The 19,981-nt window shown below is 37.0% G+C and overlaps 1 protein-coding gene across 7 annotated transcripts in view; it reads left to right on the top strand.

The window, feature by feature from the left end:
* The window catches only part of piezo2b (piezo-type mechanosensitive ion channel component 2b), a 91,616-nt gene that overhangs the window by 30,184 nt on the left and 41,451 nt on the right, over window positions 1–19,981 (top strand). For 6 of the 7 annotated variants that reach the window (XM_084911757.1, XM_084911760.1, XM_084911758.1 and 3 more), the window contains exons 8-17: window positions 1,467–1,641; window positions 6,504–6,617; window positions 7,273–7,308; window positions 9,186–9,303; window positions 10,336–10,505; window positions 12,210–12,446; window positions 13,143–13,263; window positions 13,661–13,854; window positions 15,628–15,776; window positions 16,953–17,126. In XM_084911757.1, the coding sequence (XP_084767883.1) occupies window positions 1,467–1,641; window positions 6,504–6,617; window positions 7,273–7,308; window positions 9,186–9,303; window positions 10,336–10,505; window positions 12,210–12,446; window positions 13,143–13,263; window positions 13,661–13,854; window positions 15,628–15,776; window positions 16,953–17,126 (1,488 nt within the window). The remainder of the gene's footprint in view (window positions 1–1,466; window positions 1,642–6,503; window positions 6,618–7,272; window positions 7,309–9,185; window positions 9,304–10,335; window positions 10,506–12,209; window positions 12,447–13,142; window positions 13,264–13,660; window positions 13,855–15,627; window positions 15,777–16,952; window positions 17,127–19,981) is intronic. The other variant, XM_084911756.1, reaches the window with a different exon arrangement.

Raw genomic sequence — 19,981 nt, 5'->3', positions numbered from 1 at the left:
ACACATTTTTAGCCTGGCCGCATTGTACAGAATCCAGGGTTAGAGAGTTTCTTGCCAAAATGACCACTAGACGAGAGTTGCTACCAAAATCAGAAAGTATATTTAGTTTTTTAAAGTTCATTACAGAAGTCGACTGGAAGAAACTGTAACACTGGTTTTATTAAAGTGGATTTATGATGATGATACAGTGGCCACTTCATCCACTGTCAGAAACAAACTGCTTTAACTCCTCTCCCTTAATCCCACTTTCTTCTGATTGGCTGCTTTTCATCAAAACGTTTGGACAGCGTGTGCGTTTGGCTTCCGTGCTCATAGTGAAACCTGTATACCTGAAGTGAGGAGCAATATTTGCCCTCTGTGAGATCATCATAAGCTAGTTTGATCATCACTGTTTTTGTAGTGTCAAATCACAAAAAAAATTGCATAAACCATAAATAACTTGCAGTGTTATAGAAACCCCAACAATCCAGAAATCCCCTCTGAGCAACTTAAAGTGACTGTGAGGAGAGAAAAAACAACAGGCAGCAACAGGCTCAGGAAGGGAGTACTCTGCCGCAGCAAGTTGGGGGTTGAGGGGAAACAGATGACAGAAAAGGTGATGAACAGGATCAGGATGATCAACAAACAGGATAAATCACTACCTATGGGAGAGCTTGGACGCAGGTTAATAACAAGCAGTAGAGGGAAATAAATGCACTGAGAGTCAAAGAGAGAAAGAGAGCATAGAGGAGAAGAGATCAGTGCATCATTTTACAAGTCCCCCAACAGCCCCAGTCTATGGCAGCACAACTAAGGGCTGTTTCAGGGTCAACTGATCCAGCTCTAAGAACAAGCTTTCAAGTTTTTAGCTTGCGTCTGTGTCCCTGACTCAAACTGAGAGCAGTTTTGACAGTAGTCAGACAGTAGATGAAGGCCCTGCCATAAGTAAGCCTGCACAGAGCGAAATGCTCTGCTGCGATCACATGGCACTATTTATTTTAAATTTCTTTCTGTACTGCCATTCTCCATAATTACCAAGCCTCCAATTAGATTTACCCTAAATACTGTTCCTTTAAATCATTAAACTCTCAACACTGAACTGAACTGGATTTACTCGGAGCATCTGAGCAAAACAGTCCAGACATCCGTCTCCCCAGCAACACATTCCCACACCTTGCGGGAAATCTCCAGGTGAAGCCCGATGAGTTACATAGTCTCTCTCATGTGTTCTGTGCAGTCATCAGAAGATTTAAGCTGTTAAGAGTTTTCGTACATTTTTGCTCTCCAGGATACGACTAAAGGAAGCCAGTAAACTCTGTTTGATTTAAATTTGTTTAGTAAAATGTTTCTTTTCATGTATAAACTAAAGAAATTTACAAAGTAAAACATTAGGAGACAAAAAAGTGTTATAAAATCTTATTTGTCTGCTGTTTTTACTGCTTAAAAACCTTTTTTCCATCCTCATAAACCTTTCTGTCTCTTCTCAGTGTGTTTGGCATCTCCCCCATTGTCCAGAGCAACTGCTCCTGCACGTGGAAGCTCACTGTGCACCCGCGGCGTAAGTGGTACCACTTTGTCAGTCCCATCATGCTGCTGATCCTCTATTACACCCTGGCTACTCTCATCCGCCTCTGGCTGCAGGAGCCCATCGACCAGCTGATGGTGAGGACAGAGAGAGCGCACACACGCCTTTTTTTTTAGTCAAAACATTGTGACATGTTTTGTAAAGCACATCAATAATTTATTGATTTTCATTTATATCGGGTGTTTTTGATTTGAAAGCAGCTCCACAATTGTATTTATGATCTGGCTAAATTTAGATGTTATGGGTCAGATTTAGTAACAGTCTCCATAAGTCTTCTGTTCTTGAAAATGTACTGCAGGATTTACTAAATCACACTGCCTGTATTACATGTACATTTGTGTGAGTTTAATATAATAATCCACATCGCCAAGACAGCATATCTGCTGTTACAGACAGAGCTGAGTTTCGGTTTTAGTCACGTTCATGTACAGAGATTCATCCATGAGAAAAAATTTCAGGGAACATAGAAGCTGCTGCATGTCTTTTCTCAAGACTGTGCACACACAGAACTCTGCAACATCACAACTCAGCTTTCACAGAGTTTGATCCTTTTCCTGTTTCTGTAGCGTTGGATCTGTTACATAAATATTTCAAACAGCTTTTAATGGAACTCAGACAGATGTTCAGTTTTGAATCTTAGCTTTGCAGAACAATATGAGCTACCTGTGCGTTTACTCACTTGTACAGTAACAGTAACTTCATTAGCACATGTTTGGGGCAGAATTTGGCGATCAATAATAAACAGATTTTAGGTTTATATTGCAGGGTGTTTGTGATAAAGCTGCCCCTCTCTGAGTAAACCCTACATCAAATCCTACCACCTGCAGATCGATTTCTTTCGGCTACATCTCATTGATCTGAATTGCTGTGGGGTTTAAGGAGACACGTGTGTCAAAGAGATCCTCATACTGAGATTTTTTTGGTTAATAGATGACTCACTCCCTGTTTTGGTATGCTCACTTTTGACCTGCTAATTTGGGTCAGTTTGTTGCTGTTGCTCTGCAATACTTGAATTAAACTGGTGGACAATATCGAAAAAAATCATTATTTCACCAAAAAGCCATCATCAGTGTGATTTTATGTGAAATAACAATCACAGTACATGAAAGTTAGATGAGATTTCTGTACTAATCAAATAAAAGACATCTGCAGCCAAAAATTACTTTTTCAAGAATTGTATCATCACATTACCACTATACACAAATACACATGGGATATGGGAGGGTCAGTGTTAAAACGTGAACAGGAACTTTCCTTAATGTTTAAAGGGGCACTGTGGGTTCTTTCTTCTGTTACCTCTGTGTCTGGAAATCACAATTTTTTTAAATTACTTTTTCATTTTTACCTACTAGCTCACAAGGGCATTTCAACAACTGGAACACAAATTTGGTTCGACAAGAAAATTTGTTTTTAATTTCTCATTTTTGACAAAAGAAAAATTACGCATTTTGGCTTTACATTGTGACACTTTAAATTGGTTGATTTTTTTTTTTGCTTTATCAGAGCGTAAATGTGTTTTTCAAGCTCCCTGACAATTTCGACTGACTAGTTCCTGTATTTGAAGTTATGAGGGATAAATTAAAAAAACAACCATAAAAAGAACCCAATTTCCAACCACCCCAGTTTGAAAGCCGGTGACAGTTATTAGGTATAATGTTGCATGGATTAGGTTAATTTGCAAAAGATTTGGTTCTGAAGGATTCAGCAATGAACTTTTCTCAGATTTGACTGCTTTTGAGTAAACACAGCGAGAGAAATACACTGGGTTACAGAGACCAGCTCAATAGAAAAGTTACTTTTTTAAAAACGCCTGATATCATTTAGCTATGATTGCCTGATTTCACTCTATCCAATCAATCCAATATCACGCAAAGCTTGTAGTCAACTCAGTTCGTACAATTCTTGACTTCTAGCAACTTCACACAAACTCAAAAATCTGTGACTATTAACACAAAGTTAGACCTAATAAATTATATCTAACTGAACAATAACAGTGTAGAGAAGAAACCTTGGTGGACAAACAGCATGTGCATATTTATGCTGCCCAATTTAAATTAGCCCCTCCTTTGGAAAGTGTGGATTCTGGATTAAAAGCAGATGCAAAAACTGGGTGGGTGTCAGAGACACGGTTTGAATGCAGTACACACAGCCTCCATGACAGCTCCACAGTAAATTCCAGACAGTGAACTGAAATAGATCCAGATTGAATTAAATGGGCAACCAGGTGGCCTTGTGATCAGAGAAACCGTACTGATGGAAGATTTCAGGGCGATCGATCACTGGTGGAATCTGTACACAGCTTAGGTGTTATCTGAGACACTGCTGGTCTAATTTTGACAAAGCATAAAGGGAGGACAGGTTTCAGCGCTACGTTCCTGTTTTACAGAGCTCTGTACGAGAGAAAAATGCAGCTCTTACATAATAACAGAATCCACTGCTCCAAAAATGTTGAATGAATGAAAGATCTGTGTTAAAATCTTTTCTATAGAGTCTGTAATTTCACACTTTTTCTCTTTATCAAGTTTATTCCTCACCTCTGTGAAATTATTTTGTATATTTTAAATGATTGCTTTGGGTTTTTATTGCTAATAATATTTTACAATTGTGTTTCTAACGTCTGGCCACAATAAGCAGCTCTTTAAAACACAAAAGTATCAAATGCACCCAGCACTTAGGTGTCACAGATTTGTTTTTAGGTGTAATCTTAGATTGTGTTGTGAGTTTCACTGCCACTGTACTAGTGGAGAGACAAATCACAGATATGGAAGGAAAAAAGGAAAGGAAGGAAGGAAAAACCCACACTTCACTGACAGAGTATTTTATTTTAACAGTTTTGGTGAACTGACCCTGACTGTATTTTTGCTCTGCTCCCACCACTGAGTTGAAACATAAAGTCCTGAGTGAAATGTTGTGCAATCATAATCAAGAAGACCGCCCCTCCTGAATTCATCCTGCCTTCCTTAACCTCAGAGCTCGAGCTCAGCTCCATTGTCCTGTAATGGAGTTATAGATTAGTGTTTTTATAGAGAGATCAATACCAGCCTGTAAACTGGTGGGGCTGTATGCATTATTGATCACTTCATAGAGCGGTTTGTGTGTGTGTGTTTACGTGTACGCGTGCGTGGGTCTGTGTGTTTTCACCCACTCTTACACTTTAGATAATAAAAAAATGATTGTGGCTTAAATCAGCAGCGGACAGGTTTGTTCGATGGTGGAGATGCCAGATTATGATGGACCTCATGTTTGCCAGAAAAATAAGGCGGATTATAAATCACTTTACAGGTTGATTTATAGTTTGTCATCTGTGTTTATTTAGCAGCAGTTCATCAAATTCTGAAAGCAGAGTAATGATCCAAAGAAGTGAGACATAAGGAATCTGCTTCAGATGAATTTGTAAGGTTTCACACTTAAAAAAAATATTTTTAAGATCTGTATGATGTCAGACACAAAGTTCGATACACATTGTTTTCTGAGGGGCAGCCAATCAGAAGAAAGTTGTGTTAAAATGAGAGAAGCTAAAACAGCTTGTTCCAGGGAGCAGGAAAGGACCCAGATGCAAGACTTGTAAACTTAAAAAATAACAAAACAAGCCATTTATTAAGGTCAAAAGCAAATAGTGTCAAAATTCAAACAGCTAAAGCCAAAAGCACACAGGACAATAAGCAAAAACACACAAGGATGAAGTAAACAGAAAAAGAACATGATTAAATACACAAAAGAGGTAATTAGAAATTAGAGACACCTTGAGAACTAGACACATGTAAAACCAGTTAAGCTAAGAAGAAACAAAGAAAGAAAAATGGCTACCAAAATAAGGGATTAACGTGACAGGGATAAACTGAAACTCAAGGAATTAAATATAATCTATGATCCTAACTACAAACAAAAACTACATTTCAAAGGTAGAAAAAACTAAGACTGGGACTATTATCATAAAGATGCCAGCCAGTAAATATCTGCTACATAAAAAAACTTAAACAGAAGTCCATCACCATAAACACAAAGTCACGTGACGACTCGCCTGATCAGTAGTGGGCTAAGGACCTTTAGGACCTCCTCCAGAGGGGACAGCCCTCCTAGCCTAGTGGGCTAGGCGCATCTTACCCAAGACTCTGCCAGTTGCTTTAGAACTAATGAGTCCTTTTGGATAAGATTAAAACGCTTCAAAAACAATTTAAAACGTGCAGTTGCCTTTTTTTCCATCATTTAAGACTAACCTGGATGACTGAGAATCTGCACAGACAATTAAGTCCCTTATTTTACCAGGCAGTCTTAATAAACTTGGATCTCACTTTCTAGACCTGCTTACAAAACCCCAGTGCATCAGCACCTACAGAGAGATAATAGAAAGAAATGCATGAAACATTTTCAGAATTAAGAAGTCAAGTGCAAGAATGAATGTCGTTACATAAATATAACAATTTAAAATTTTTCAATAACAAAATGTAGGTCTTTAAATTTGTATACTGCAAACTAACTGAATAAAGTAACTGGCAATATATAAATGGACATCACGCAGTACTGCTTACTGCTTCCTTGTGATGCAGTAAATGATGAGTGGAGAAATAATGAGCTGTGCAAGACAAAATCAAATCCAGACAAAAAAATATAGACTGTACAACAGTCTTACCTTCTTTATTATTGATTTATTTATTTATTACAAAAATGCAATTGATTTTTGTCTTTAGTGTTCATGGTAGGTGCTGAAAATGAGCTCCTCTTTAAATAACTTCTTGTGCATTTTTACTTTGCGGTGACACTCTCGTCAGGGATGCTAACTCATTTCATCCAAGTCCTCCTCAGTTTCTTCCCTCACAGACCGTAAAACAGTGTTTACTAGAAGCAGATTGAAACCATAACTCTTGAGAGTATCATCTCCGTTGCACAACAGCGGAAAGATTCACATCAAACACGAAACTCTCTATCTGTGTTTTTTCAGGACGACAAGGACGATGATGTGTGCGAGGAGGAGGAGCTGGGCAAATCATTTATCTCAGCCAACAGGAAGCGGCTGCTGTGGTGGGGATCACGCCAGGGCACAGACGAGAAAAACGTACGTCAGGGTTAAGACACACGCGGACACAAGCCACTCAAAGTATTGATTATTATCATTATTTTTCTACGATGCCGTCCTTTTAAAACAAACCGGATAAAGGTTCAGAAACAGAGAAAAAATAATAATATTTTTTTAACTTTGTAAGTGAGAGAAAAACACTTGTTTCTTTTTAACGCGTAAACACTTTGATTTCGTTTTACGATTCAACAATAACAGGCAGTCTTAATAAAGCAGAATGGAACAAATCAGTAATATTAAAGTTTCAAATAACAATAAAAACAACTCTATTAAACTCTAACGTCAAGCTGCAGCTGTTGATTGTTTCCTTAAACTTCCATTTGCTTCATCTTCATGATAATCGACTCATCCCTGGAAAGATTTCAGACCAAGACACTTTGCCTCTCTCGCACACGCACGCTTATTGTGACCTTGTTCCTACATCAAGGCCCGTACGCTGTCTCCACCGTTGACCTCCTGAGGTTTAAAAGCTTTCAGGGTGTGCAGACGCAGATGAGTGATGGTCTCGATTTACAGATTAGCAGCACTCGGCTTTGTTCTTGCTTATCAACCACTATAAAGAACACGGAGGCCTTTGACTTCAGCAACTCATCGATAACACACCTTGCCTTGTATGCTCTTTTTCTCCTCTTAGCTCCTCTCCACCCAGGATGGAATCAGTACAACAGAGGTGCGGGTTGTTCTGGATGTGTCTTAAATCTGTGCATTTTCACCCCTTTTAGTCTTGCTGCAAGAAAGGAAATCGCTGCAAAGTGCTTTTCACACTGCATCCTCATTGAACGGGGTTCCTTTAATTTTTACATCCTGATTGGTTCTGTTAATCGAGGGCTTAAGTAAACATTATATATACACATGTTGCTAACCTGATCTACCTTTATCTTCTCAGTTGAAAAGCTGTGCAAGTATTTCTTAGCTGGAAAAGTTGGAAGAGGGAGTACCTGTACAGCTTTTACAATACAAAAATCACAGGAATTATATCTGATGAATATTGATGATATTTAAAGGTTTGGTTCTTATTTTCAGACGCTCTTGAACACCCATTGGTTAAAATTTAGATTGAGGGTACTATTGCCTCCACTTTGAACTGTCCTCCTGTTCATATCAACATTGAATAAACATCTCCTTTATTGACTTCCAGTATAAGTGTGAAAGAAAATCTTTAGCCCTTTGTGTAAAAATACCTGCTACTGGCCATTACAAGGCTTCAGAAGACAACGTTCAGACCAGTTTATCAGTGGACCATATAATCAACAAATATTAGCTGTTTTCAAATCTTTCAGCATTTATAACAGTGGAACATGAATTAAATTTTGAAAGTCAGAGCGCAAGCGAGTACATTAACAATTATAAATAACAAATCTTTTATGTTGCGTGGTTTGTTATGTTATATTAGTATCAGTATTGGTCTAAATCTGTTCAAGGTTGAAGACGTCTTAGTACAAAAATGACTTCTTTATGTGCAACATTTGAGCAAGAGAAACATTGTTTGCAGGAGCACAGAAAAGTCATTTTGCACCAAACTCTCAACTTACAGCATTGTCAGTCTGCTGAGGCCTCACATTGTTTTAGGTAGTGATTTTTTTAGACATTGTTTTTGCACAGGAAACACTTACAGCTAGCATTATGAGGGAAAATTATTACACTAGTACATACGTGCATTTGGCTATTTTTTAAAGAATTTACAGGCCTGTCTGTAGAAACCACAATTTTTCAGATAGAGGACTGATGTTTTGTTTCTAGCTTCTCATATACAGAGGACATAATAGCCTTTTAAACTTAACAGTAGGCACCTGAAATTTTTGCCTAATTCTTTCTTTTCTTTCCCATGAAACCTTTTTCAGGCAGATCTGTGATTGTCGGATGGGAATTTTTTTGTTTGTTTGTTTTTTAATTTTAATAAAATAGAGGCCTACAGCCCACATTGTATTTCAAAAACTACAAATGAGTGGAGATCAAACTAATGACATCGCAATGTATGTGAGAATGCTGTCACCTATCCACCACCAGCACACTTTCTAGTTTATCACAGCTCTATTTTCTCTCAATAACTACTTTAGTGCGGCAACAGCTTATTTAAACAATGTATAGCTAACAAAAATTGAGTTAATAAAGTTTAAAAAATAAAAATAAATGGATTTTAATGTATATCACATCAAATTTGACGTTCTACAGATAATATGGATGTTATTCAAATATTTTGATGAGGATAATCATCGATTGAAATAATATGAAAGCCCTCGATCAAAGTAATTTTAATTTGATTTGATTTCATTACATTTTTTTTTTTAGAAAAGGGGTTGTATCAACTTCAAAAACCATGCAGTGTGAAAAGTAGAAATCGTGCCTCTATTGCCCAACAAAGCCAAAGTGTGGTAACTAAATGGCTAAAGTTTCCTGTGGAAAAAAACAGTGTCCAGTATCAAACAACATTAGTTACTCCTCTTTGCCTTTGTGAGGCATGCTAAACTGTTGTGTGAGCTCATAACAAAAAAAAATGTTCCGCATCTACTAAAGTTTATTTGTTATTTATTTAAAAATGATCTGCAGGCTGTGCCCACTTCAAACGGGACCTCCTTTGAGTTTGCCGTGACTGAGAATGGACCAGTCTGTCGGGACTTGTACTCAACCCCTCAGTACAAAATGGACCAGCCCAGTGATGGCACAGGTGAGCTGTTTATTCATTCTATTATGAACATTTCTAGTCTGCAGTGAATCTGTAAAATAGTGCTGCTACCACGTAAAACATTCAAAATTGTCATTTTGATATTAATCATAAACACCTCTATTCAAAACTGCATTTTGTGTTTACTTGTTTTATTTAAATTTGTTTGATGATGTGAAACGTTTCAGTGTGACAAAGATATAGAAAAGGAGAAATCAGGAAGGTGGTTGAATTCCACATTTGTTTGTAAGGGTTTAATTAAGTTTCATATGCTTAGTTACAAAGGCTAAATAAAATATAGAGTGTAACAGTATATATTTTTTCTGATTAAATTAACTTTGTTAGGTTTTTTTAAGTTAACTGTGTGAGGAATAAATAGTCATAATCATAAAGTGATTGGAAGTAATTAAATACCTTTGATGAAGTTTTTACCAAATATGGTAAAAACTTATGTATGGTGTATTTCCACCATAACTTTTAAAATAGACTATACATGTTATGCAGTGAATTCAAATGTGCACAGTTAACAGTACATAAAAGCAGCAAAGATGGCTTCAAGATAAAGTAAATTATCTTTCATATTAAGTGTTAAATACATCTGCTACTTCACCCTTCCCGCCTTCATTTTGGTTTTATGTTGCACTTATTTGCAGCTGAGTTTACTGAATTGTTTTAAAGGTTTCCTTCACTTATTTTAGTTAATATAGTAGTTATGAGGTGAGATACTTAATATCCTGTGAATATGGCTGTTTAATGTACTGAGGAACTTGTAAAGTCTTAAAAACTTTTCAAGGGACATGAAAAGGGAAGATAGGGAAAGTCTTATTTGGGTTTCTGCCGAGTTACTTTAATGTGTAAAATCTGAGGTGTTTAGAGCTTTTTGCAAACTAAGAATTGAAAGTCAGAATCTGTTGTCTTCTGTGCTTTGTGAAGTTAAACTCTCACAGTTGCCCCCAACTTTATGGAAGTGCAATAATAGATCCACACAGTTCCACAGTAGAAGTGTTGTAATGAGCTGTTTGTTTGTCCAAACAGAGAAGAAAGAAGAGTGTGTGTATGAAGTGTGTTTGCCCCCGGAGGAGGCATCTGTGAAGGAGACCGAGAGTGAAGAGAATATAATAAAGAAAAAAGGAGTCGGTGCGATGGTCAAAATCTTCCACTTCATCATGAAACAAAGCTACATCGGTGCTCTCATAGCCATGATGGTGAGTAATGTTGAAAGTCAGTGCTTAGTTTTTCTTAATAAGATGAATGAAATTTTAAAAATATACATCTTACTTACTTTGTCGTTCCTACTTGTTCTCTTAAAATGTGCTTGCTGTTTATATGAACACATTAATTTGACATTCAAGCTTTATATCCAGAGAGTAACAGGCCCAAACCCGCAAACCTGGTGGAAAAATGTCGTTTGCAAAACACTCCTGCCTGCTCGATCAACATCAATGCCCTTGAGCAAGGCACTGAACCTCTTTCTGCTCCAGTGGAACTACTGGCTGGCTAGCAGTAGGAAACTGTGGCTTTACTGGGCAGCGTGTATGGTTGCATGTGTGGCAGAATGCAACCAAAAATGAGCATCTGTTCTCAGTTTAGACATTCCTGGAGTAATTCATTTTTTTTCTTTTACAGAAATACAAGTAGCACTACTGTTTGTTAAATCGTTGTCATGTCACGACAGCATATGTTGCTCCAAAATATCAGCGTACTTTTCAGAGCTAATGGCGCCTTCACAGAACTGCAAGTTAGCGTTCCCAAAGGCACTGACGCAACTCCAAACGTTGCTGGTAACAATCTGTCCTTTGCTCTGGAGTGCACAGCCTGATTTTACTAAAAGACACCAGAAATATTGATTTGTCTAACCACACTGCAAGTTACCACTATGTGACAGTCCATCGCACCGAGCCTCTGAGCACTGAGAAGCGGATGGCTGTGTTTTGCATGATGACATTTGCAAATTTTAGCCTAACGATTACACTGGCACTTCTGTTATATCGCCTATAGATTAAGATTTGTGATGTAGCACAGACAGATTGTGTCTTTGATCTCTATGTAAATAAATTCTTTCAGAATCCTGAATTCGTGAAATCATTGAATTATGTTTTTCACTACGAAAAATTAATTATTCAAAAGTCTTCCTACCTTTCTTTGAAGAATATTGTTTAAAAACCTTTTTCTCATTCATTCATGGGAAAATGTCAGTGCTGAAAGAACTAAATGCTGCTTTTATAACAAATCATAATTACCATCTTCTAAATACATCAGCAGTCTCAAATTGCATAGTTACCATACTTTTTGTTCTGTTGCCATTACTGTTTTTTTTAATTTGCGTTATTTATTTTAATCAGTTAGTTTAGCAATAAATTTGTTCAAATACCTGTTAAATAATTTAAATGTTACTGTTTTTATTGTTATTTAACAGTAAGTTAACAATCTGTAATTCTAAACTTGACACATGCTGATACACCAGTGCAAATCTCAGCTTTTAGGGAGGCCATAGACAAGATCTTTGCATTTTTACCAAAATGTTTGAGCATTAAATTGAAAATTAAAAAAGTTATTGATGCTGTTGCTTCATTACTTTGTCATGTTATGCATTATAACAAACGTACACATTTTTAGTCATCTGTGTTTGGATATCAGTCGTTTTTGCGGGTCTCAATAGTAGAAACTGATTTATATTTAAAAATAAAATTAAGCCAAAGTAATGAATCATTGTTGTATTAATTCTGTCAGAAGTGAAAAACGGTTTGATGATCATCTGGAAATCTGCTTCCCTTTGTGTTTGTGTATATATGTGTGTTTGTGCGTGTGGTTTCTGCGCCAACGCACTATTTCCAAGCAGTGGCCTTCCTTAGTCATTCATGACTGCAGCATTTGTTGTAAATTTTTCTCTCCGATTTGTTTGTCTCCAGGCGTGGAGCATCACATACGTCAGCTGGCTGACGTTCGTCTTCCTCATCTGGTCCTGCCTGCTGTGGATGGTCCGTGATCGGAGGCGCTACGCCATGCTGTCGTCTCCCTTCATGGTGGCCTACGGCAACCTGCTGATAGTTCTGCAGTACATTTGGACTTTTCCAGACATGGATTACAGCAAAGTCAAAGGCTTCTTTGTTGAGAAGAAAAACCCATTCCACTCACTTTCATCTAAGGTTTGGGAGTTCACATTAGCCAAACAACTAAACCTGACATTTAGCTTGACAGCCTGCAATCTTGACCACATAATATGGTTTAATATTTGCAGGGATTTAAGATGTACTCTGCATATGCTGCACCAAGCTTTATTTTTTAAGATCCTGAAACAATCTCGCTAACAAATTGTGTCTCTCCACTACTCGGTTAATAATATAAGACAGTGTAGTTATGCAATGTGCTCCTGAAGAAGGTCAGGTTTTAGTGTTTTGACATGTGTTGGAATAACTCTAAGGCGTTCAGGTTTCCAGCTACTTAACTTGACCTGATTATGTCTGGAATAAGATTTTATGATTTTATGCAACACACAAACTTGGAATTACCATAACGTATTTTTTAAATTACTCACATTTCTGTTGTAGTGCAGAGCGTATGTGTTTATTAATTTAAAGAGTGAAGATGCATTGCACTGTATTTCACACCTGGGTGAAAAATGATGGCTAATGATGTTTATTTAAAGAGTCGATGCAGACAAATTTTAGACAATCCAAGTATAGTTTACAAACTCAAGTCTGACTTACTACATGCAGTATACAGAATATCCTCTTGTGTTATTTTGACCATCAGTATTTTTGGTCCCACACAGTTAAAGTAAACTCTGTGTGATTTGTTGTTTCATCTTTTTGTTTTCTTTGCTCCTCGTCTTTTATAAAAAGGTCCTTTGTATGCTGACCTTCTGGTTACTGCTGAGACAGGCGCTTACAGAGAGACAAGAAAAACAAAAGGAAGACAGCACTGGTCTCTTAGACGTTCATGTAGAGGATCAGAAGAAGCAGGGTAAGCTCTATGCTATTCTTTTGTTGTCTTACAGTAGTATATACGTAAACAGTTTATAAACAGGTTATAGGCATGACCTATGTTACAATAAACTTATATTGATAACATTTTAAAAAATGCTTAGGAAATATACAAACTTTGTTAACAACAATGAAAAACATGAACAAATATCTCTTACAGGTATTAGAATTAGCACATAATGGCATTGGAAAACTTATAATAGAGACTTTTAACACTGATCAGCAATGTCACTGGAGATCTTGGGTGGGCCCAAAGAATTTTAAAGAAGAAGAAAATATGCCTTTATTCATGACAAATTCCAGGAATTTGGTTAGAAATGAAAATCCAGAAACAAATATGATCTACTAGACTGAAAAATACAAAACTGTTTTTACAGAGGAAGAGGAGTCTGAGGAGGGAGGGGAACAGGACCTCATGCACGTCCTTGGTAACATGGTGATGGCTCTGATGGTCAAATATTGGATCTACATCTGCGGTAGCATGTTCTTCATCGTCACCTTTGAGGGACGTATCGTCATGTACAAGATCATCTACATGATGATGTTCCTCTCCTGTGTGGCGCTATACCAGGTACGCACCGAAAGCACACCAAGTGATTGACAATAAACATGCTGACGTTTCTATTTGAGATGTACAAGTGCATCCAAAAAAATGGAATATTGTGATACATTTATTTATTTTTTGTTTTTTGTAATTTAATTCAAAAGGTGAACAATGACAGTGTGTATTCACAGCACGTAAGGTGAAATATTTCAAGCCTTTAATATTTAAATTTTTATGATTACGGCTTTAAAAATCAGAAATTCAGTATCTTAAATTATTAGAAGACGAAATTTCAAGTTTGAGTAAATTACTATACAAAAAGTATAAATACTATATCTGTTAATATCTTGGTCTACTTCAGTAGAGGCAGCCTAGATCATGTGGAAGCTAATTTGACAGTTTTCCATATGGGTCTTCGACGAGGGTGAGCCACCGGTCATTCCTGAAAAGGCTGGCTGTATCAAAGCACATTAATGGAAAGTTGACTGGAAGATAAAGGTGTGACAGGAAAAGGTGCTCAAGGAGCAAGGAATGATTGTGCAGACATCAGAAGCATCTTACTTGGGTTAAGGAGAGGAAGAAATGGACTGGTCGTCTGGTTACTTTCAGATGAAAGTACATTTCTCATCACTTTTTCAATTTCCACTCTTCCCCTACTCGTAAACAAAACTCTGAGACACTTAAACTCCTCCATTTCGCTGCAACTTGTCCATGACAGAGGTGGGCACTCCACCACTTTGCAACCGAGAGCCATGGCCCTGGACTTGAAGGTGCTACTTCTTAGTCCTTCATCGATAATCGAACCGGCAACATGCTAATCACTTTCATGCCACACCACACTGATGCAGTAATTCATGGTAAAGGAGCCCCAACCAACAGGAAACTGGATATTTCTTTATTGTAATTAAAAAAAAAATTATAATAATTTAAGATGCTGATACTTCACTTGTACTTCAATGTAATAAATATCAAATATTTTAACATCTACAAACAAAAAATTAATTTTTTCACTATTACATTTTTTTGCGTTAGGACCAGTTTGTGATGGTATATCATGGCTTTGAGGCTAAAGGTCAATTTGTGGATATCTTCAAGGTCACAGCAGCTTTGACAAAACATCAGTATTTTGGGAATAAGGATCAGTAATGACTTTTAAATGTTTTTGGCATTTATTAAACAACCATGAGACACATAATTCACAACAAAGGATTAATATAAACTGTAAAGTGAAATGTATTGTCATTGTATTTGATGGAAATGATGCAGTTTAACATTCTTCCAATTTAGGGTATGTAATTGATTTTCATTCTGCTTAAAGGTCAATGGACTAAAGATATAAAACCATAATACATATGCATTTAACAGGGGGGAAATATACAAGGCCAAGCATAGTAAAAAGTGCTTATTATAAAGAATTGCCTTCTGTTTATGTGTAAATACCTTGCGTATTTCTATATTATGTATTATTAACATTTGGGGAATATGTGGGATGTTTAAAATCGTGATCTGTATAATTGTTTTCGAAGCCTTCCAAATGTGGCAACCTGTGAAATAAGGATTTTAATGCTGTTTATATTATTTGGAGTATATATTTAAAGTGTAGATATGAATATGATGCCATAAACTTCCCAAATTCAATTTCCCAAACACAGAATTTGCTGTCATTTGTTAAGTGAGTTCATAAAGTCTGTGCTTTCCAGGTTCGCAGCACATTTTGTATTCCTAACTCCCAGCAACAGCCAGAGGCAGACTGAGAAGTCACATAAATCCAGATGTCCTCTTCTAATTCTTGTCATGAAGGTGCACTACGAGTGGTGGCGAAGGACCCTGAAGTACTTCTGGATGTCGGTGGTTATGTACACCATGCTGGTTCTCACAGTTGTCTACACCTTCCAGTTTCCTGAGTCAATACACACCTGGGGTAACATGACAGGCCTGGATAAAAAAGGGTGAGCGCCACTGAGCAACTGCCGGTCTGAGCGGCAGGATACTGACTCACTGCCTACGTTTCCCAGAGAGGCACAGCTTATGGCTTAGTCATCAAACCAACTGTTTGTCTTGAGCTTTTTTGTTTTGTTTTGTTTATTTTAGTAGCTTTGCCCTGCTAGCGTAGCAAAGCATATGTATAGTGGCTTTAGTTGAGGATGGAGGAGAATTTTAGAACAGAATTCACAGATGTCTTATTTTCTTTGATTTCTTTTAAGTAGACATATAGGTAGATATTCATGATGTTACCTAAAAAATCTATTACAAATTGTAGTAGTTCAATTCTAGCTGGCCAGAGTAAAACTACTTTAGTATGTATCTGTTCTTCCAATTTATAGAGCATAGTTGCCTCACAGCTCTTCAAGATGAACCTGCATATTTTAGTAATGAAAAAAGCTACAGGAAAGACTATTTTACTATTGTTTCTTGTTTAAAGAAATATACCTAAACACTACCTCAAGTAGTATACTTAGTTATGTTAATATACTCAGCCATACAAATATAATCAACTATAGTTGATATGTGGTTGTTAAAAGCCAATAAACAGAAAATGATATTGTTACAGTGTGCCTGATTACTCGTGACAGCTGTGTCCAGGGGCACTATGATATTAAACTGTTTTTCTGTAACATACCATTGTAGTGGTTATATTTTTTTAATTTTTTTTAATTTCATTTTTATTTTGAGTTTGGTTTGAGTAAGTTCAGATTTAGTTTTCAGACCTCCCAGTCTCAAACATAGGTGCCAGTGCCTCGTCACGCTTGCTGTGTTGGCAAATTTGACTAAATTACCTTAAGTACTTTAACTATAATTACAGTGATTTAAAGGGTAAGGGTCACATTTATGTGAGAATTTCTTTACATTTTCACATAAACGGAATAAAGTCTTTTGGTTTAAGGTCATACTGTAGATTGCTATGATGTCACAATAAACCCCCAACATATAATTATTACAAAATGTTATATAAACACCTGGTAGTATTAGATGATGAATAGATTATATTTTATCTACAGAGTCAATATTCAGCTTCGCTGTGCTCAGTCTTCCAAACCTCAGCAGTTCTTCACACAGTAACCTTGGGAGTGATTTAAGCTTAATCTCACAGTTTTCTGTTTCCTTTGAAATGTTTGTGAATGCAGTCTGGAAGCCCTGGGCTTGAAGCAGTTCGAGCTGGGCGAGCTGTTCATCAGGATTTTCATTCCCACGTCCTTCTTGCTGGCGTGTATTCTCCACCTGCACTATTTCCATGACCGCTTTCTCCAGCTCACTGACCTCCAGGCTGTAGTGGCTAAAGAAGAGAGCTCTATCTACAGGTGAGACACATGCTGCTTTTTTTCAATTCATACTTATAACAACAGTAAAGGGAAGTTGTTTAGATATAGAAATGGTAGAAAATTTGGTTTTATGGGGTTATCGTGATTCAGAATCATTGTAAGTACATTTTCTTCGCTTTGAAACTAAGTGTCTTTTCTCCTTGTAACTTGGAAGCTTTTGGTTTGCTGTAGAGCCCGACCGACACCAATACCGATATTTGGTGATCTAAAAATCCGAAATATCGGTCAGTATTTTGCTTTGTTTCATGCACACAAACAGATTTTCCTAACATTTATTATGTGTAGTTTTTTTTTACAATTTCATACCAAGATAGTGCAGAATAAAAATAAACTTGTTTTATTGTGGATTAATTGTGGAGAATAGTGCCCTCTGTTGGGCAAACTATGCAACGTAAGCACTCATCGCTGAAGGGTGTTTCCCCTTTTTCCTCTTTGCTTTTTAAAATTTTCATTTATCAGCCAGTAAATGAAAATGATATGCCTGATATATCGGAAAATATTGGCCCATGTGGTCATGCAGTAATGCAGTATATTGGTCATCCGATATATCAGTCAGTCTTTACTTTGCTGTGCCGCCCCATCCCGACTTCTGCTTTTACATTTTGTACTTCACAACTCCAGTGCAAATTGATTAGTAGATAATTATTGCAATAAATGTCCACTACTCACGAAGTATGCATGTAAAACCCAGTTCATCTGCTTTTATGTCACACCTTGTCATATGGCCGCTGTAACCTCATCGGTCATTGCGTGCTGTGTCGTGCAGCTGTGTGTCATAACATCCACATTTCACAGTCTGCGGCATGGGTCATTTAACTTTGCGTTGTTTTTGTGGATTTTGTTGTTCTGCTACCACTTGCTCAGCTCTTCTTCCCTCTGCTTCTCTCCGTCACCTGCTGCTTTCTATCTTCTCCGCCTGTTTCACTCACAGCCACGCCAAAGTCAATGGGCGTGTCTATTTAATCATGAATAGGTGGGTATTTGCTCGCTTTCAATCACCATCCCATGTCACCTCTGAATCTTAGCGTTTTCTTCCTTTTGCAATACATCCTCAGCACCCACAGTGACTTACCCCTGTTACCTTGTTTTTGATGGTATTTTATTGAGAATCTGAAATATCTTGCACCTGAAGATCGGGTATTTTTCATGACATGACTGGTTTTCTTTTTTGGGGTTTTGGGGTTTCTTTATTTTGCCTGTAGCCTCCTCTTATTTGGATTTTCTGTTAGCTTTCTGGCTCTTTTATGTTTTTTTGTTTTTTAATAAAAAATGTTCTACTTCTGACAGGCAACAAACTTACTCATGCATGTTTAAAACTGCAAAAAGTTCTTGCTCCCCTCCACTAGCTTTACACTGATCCACACCCTGATCTATGCACTGAACCCCAGAAAATTACCCCCTTCCTATAAAAGCTCGCCTCCCTCAAACCACTGGAGTCCTGCAGCCAGTTTTCGTGCATTTTAAAATGACGTTTCAGCCTGTTTTTGTGTCAGTTTCTCTTCTCACTGTTTATGATGACTTCTGTGTAACTATATTGTTCTGAGCAGCATCAAAGAAAAAATTCCCACTCCACAGAGCAAGTAAGTGTGACTACCAAACACCAAAATGCTCGTCTTGACATGCAGCCAGTCCGTGCAAGCCAAACCTGAACCTTGACATGGCTCCATTATTGCCTGAAAAGACATTGAAGGATTAAAGCCTCCCCTTAGTTGTTTATCTGCTGCTCAAAGATCAGACACCATGAATACAACACAGATTATTTTAAAGAATGCAGCAGGAATGTGCACTGCTTTTAGTTTGAAATGCCTGATGAAACACTGCTCTGTTGTTCAGTTAGCAGAACGAGCAGATTCCCATCCTGCATCGGAGTCATTTGACAGTCATCTTGACCTTGTGTATAATTTTTCAAGTATTTATATACTTATGAGGACAGAATACCTTAGAGAATAATAAAAGAGATTTCTTTTGTTTTTTGTTTTTAGGGATTTGGTTTTTGTTCACTGTGCTGATGTCTTGGTCGAGTTTAAGATCAGATGCAGATAAATTTATGGAATATTAGGACGAAAAACTTACAAGGAACACCTCTTCTTATCTTACAATAATGATCGTAGCATATCCTTGTAGATATGTCTGTATGTATCCCGTCGCCTCCTTTTTAAACAGTTATCATAACTATTTATTAATAATCTTCAAATGTACATATATGACCCAATGGTCACCAAAATTTGTATCCAATAAATACCAACTATGAAGTTTTTTATCACAAGAAATGCTGGTTAGATTGTATCGATAAAGGATTGAGAATTAAATATATTGTTATATATCTCTACTACCAAACAGTTTCTAGTCTTTTTTTTTTGTGTATAATTTTGTTTATTTTTATATATTTCTTTTGGGTTTTATATGTCTTCACTTCCCATTTGTCCTTTACCTAAAGGAAATATGGGTAAAACATTATCAAATCTAGGAGCGTATTCATGCTCGAACCAATAATTCCTTTGGAAGTTTTGAATTTAGTTGCCACATGCTCCACAATTACAATTAATTTACAGCATGACATTTTTTAATGGATTATTGGGACATAAAAACAGACCAGCAACAGCAGTGAGTGCTGGCATGAAGATAGCAAGTGGAAATAAGAACAAAAAAAGACACATTAGTCCTGAACCTGTACAAACACAACCATTACTGTTGTCCTGTCAGGTTCACACCATTCACACTCTATGGTTAACACACAAAATATGGAGATTGTACAGTTCCATAACAACGTGATAAATAATAAAATGTTTAACAACAACAGGAGCAATCATATTTAAAATCCATAAGTCACAGAA

Source organism: Perissodus microlepis, chromosome 18 (genome assembly GCF_051167445.1).
Source record: "Perissodus microlepis isolate ML-2025 ecotype Zambia chromosome 18, ASM5116744v1, whole genome shotgun sequence".
NCBI classification, from domain to species: Eukaryota; Metazoa; Chordata; class Actinopteri; order Cichliformes; family Cichlidae; genus Perissodus; species Perissodus microlepis.
This window is presented reverse-complemented; position numbering and strand designations above follow the sequence as displayed.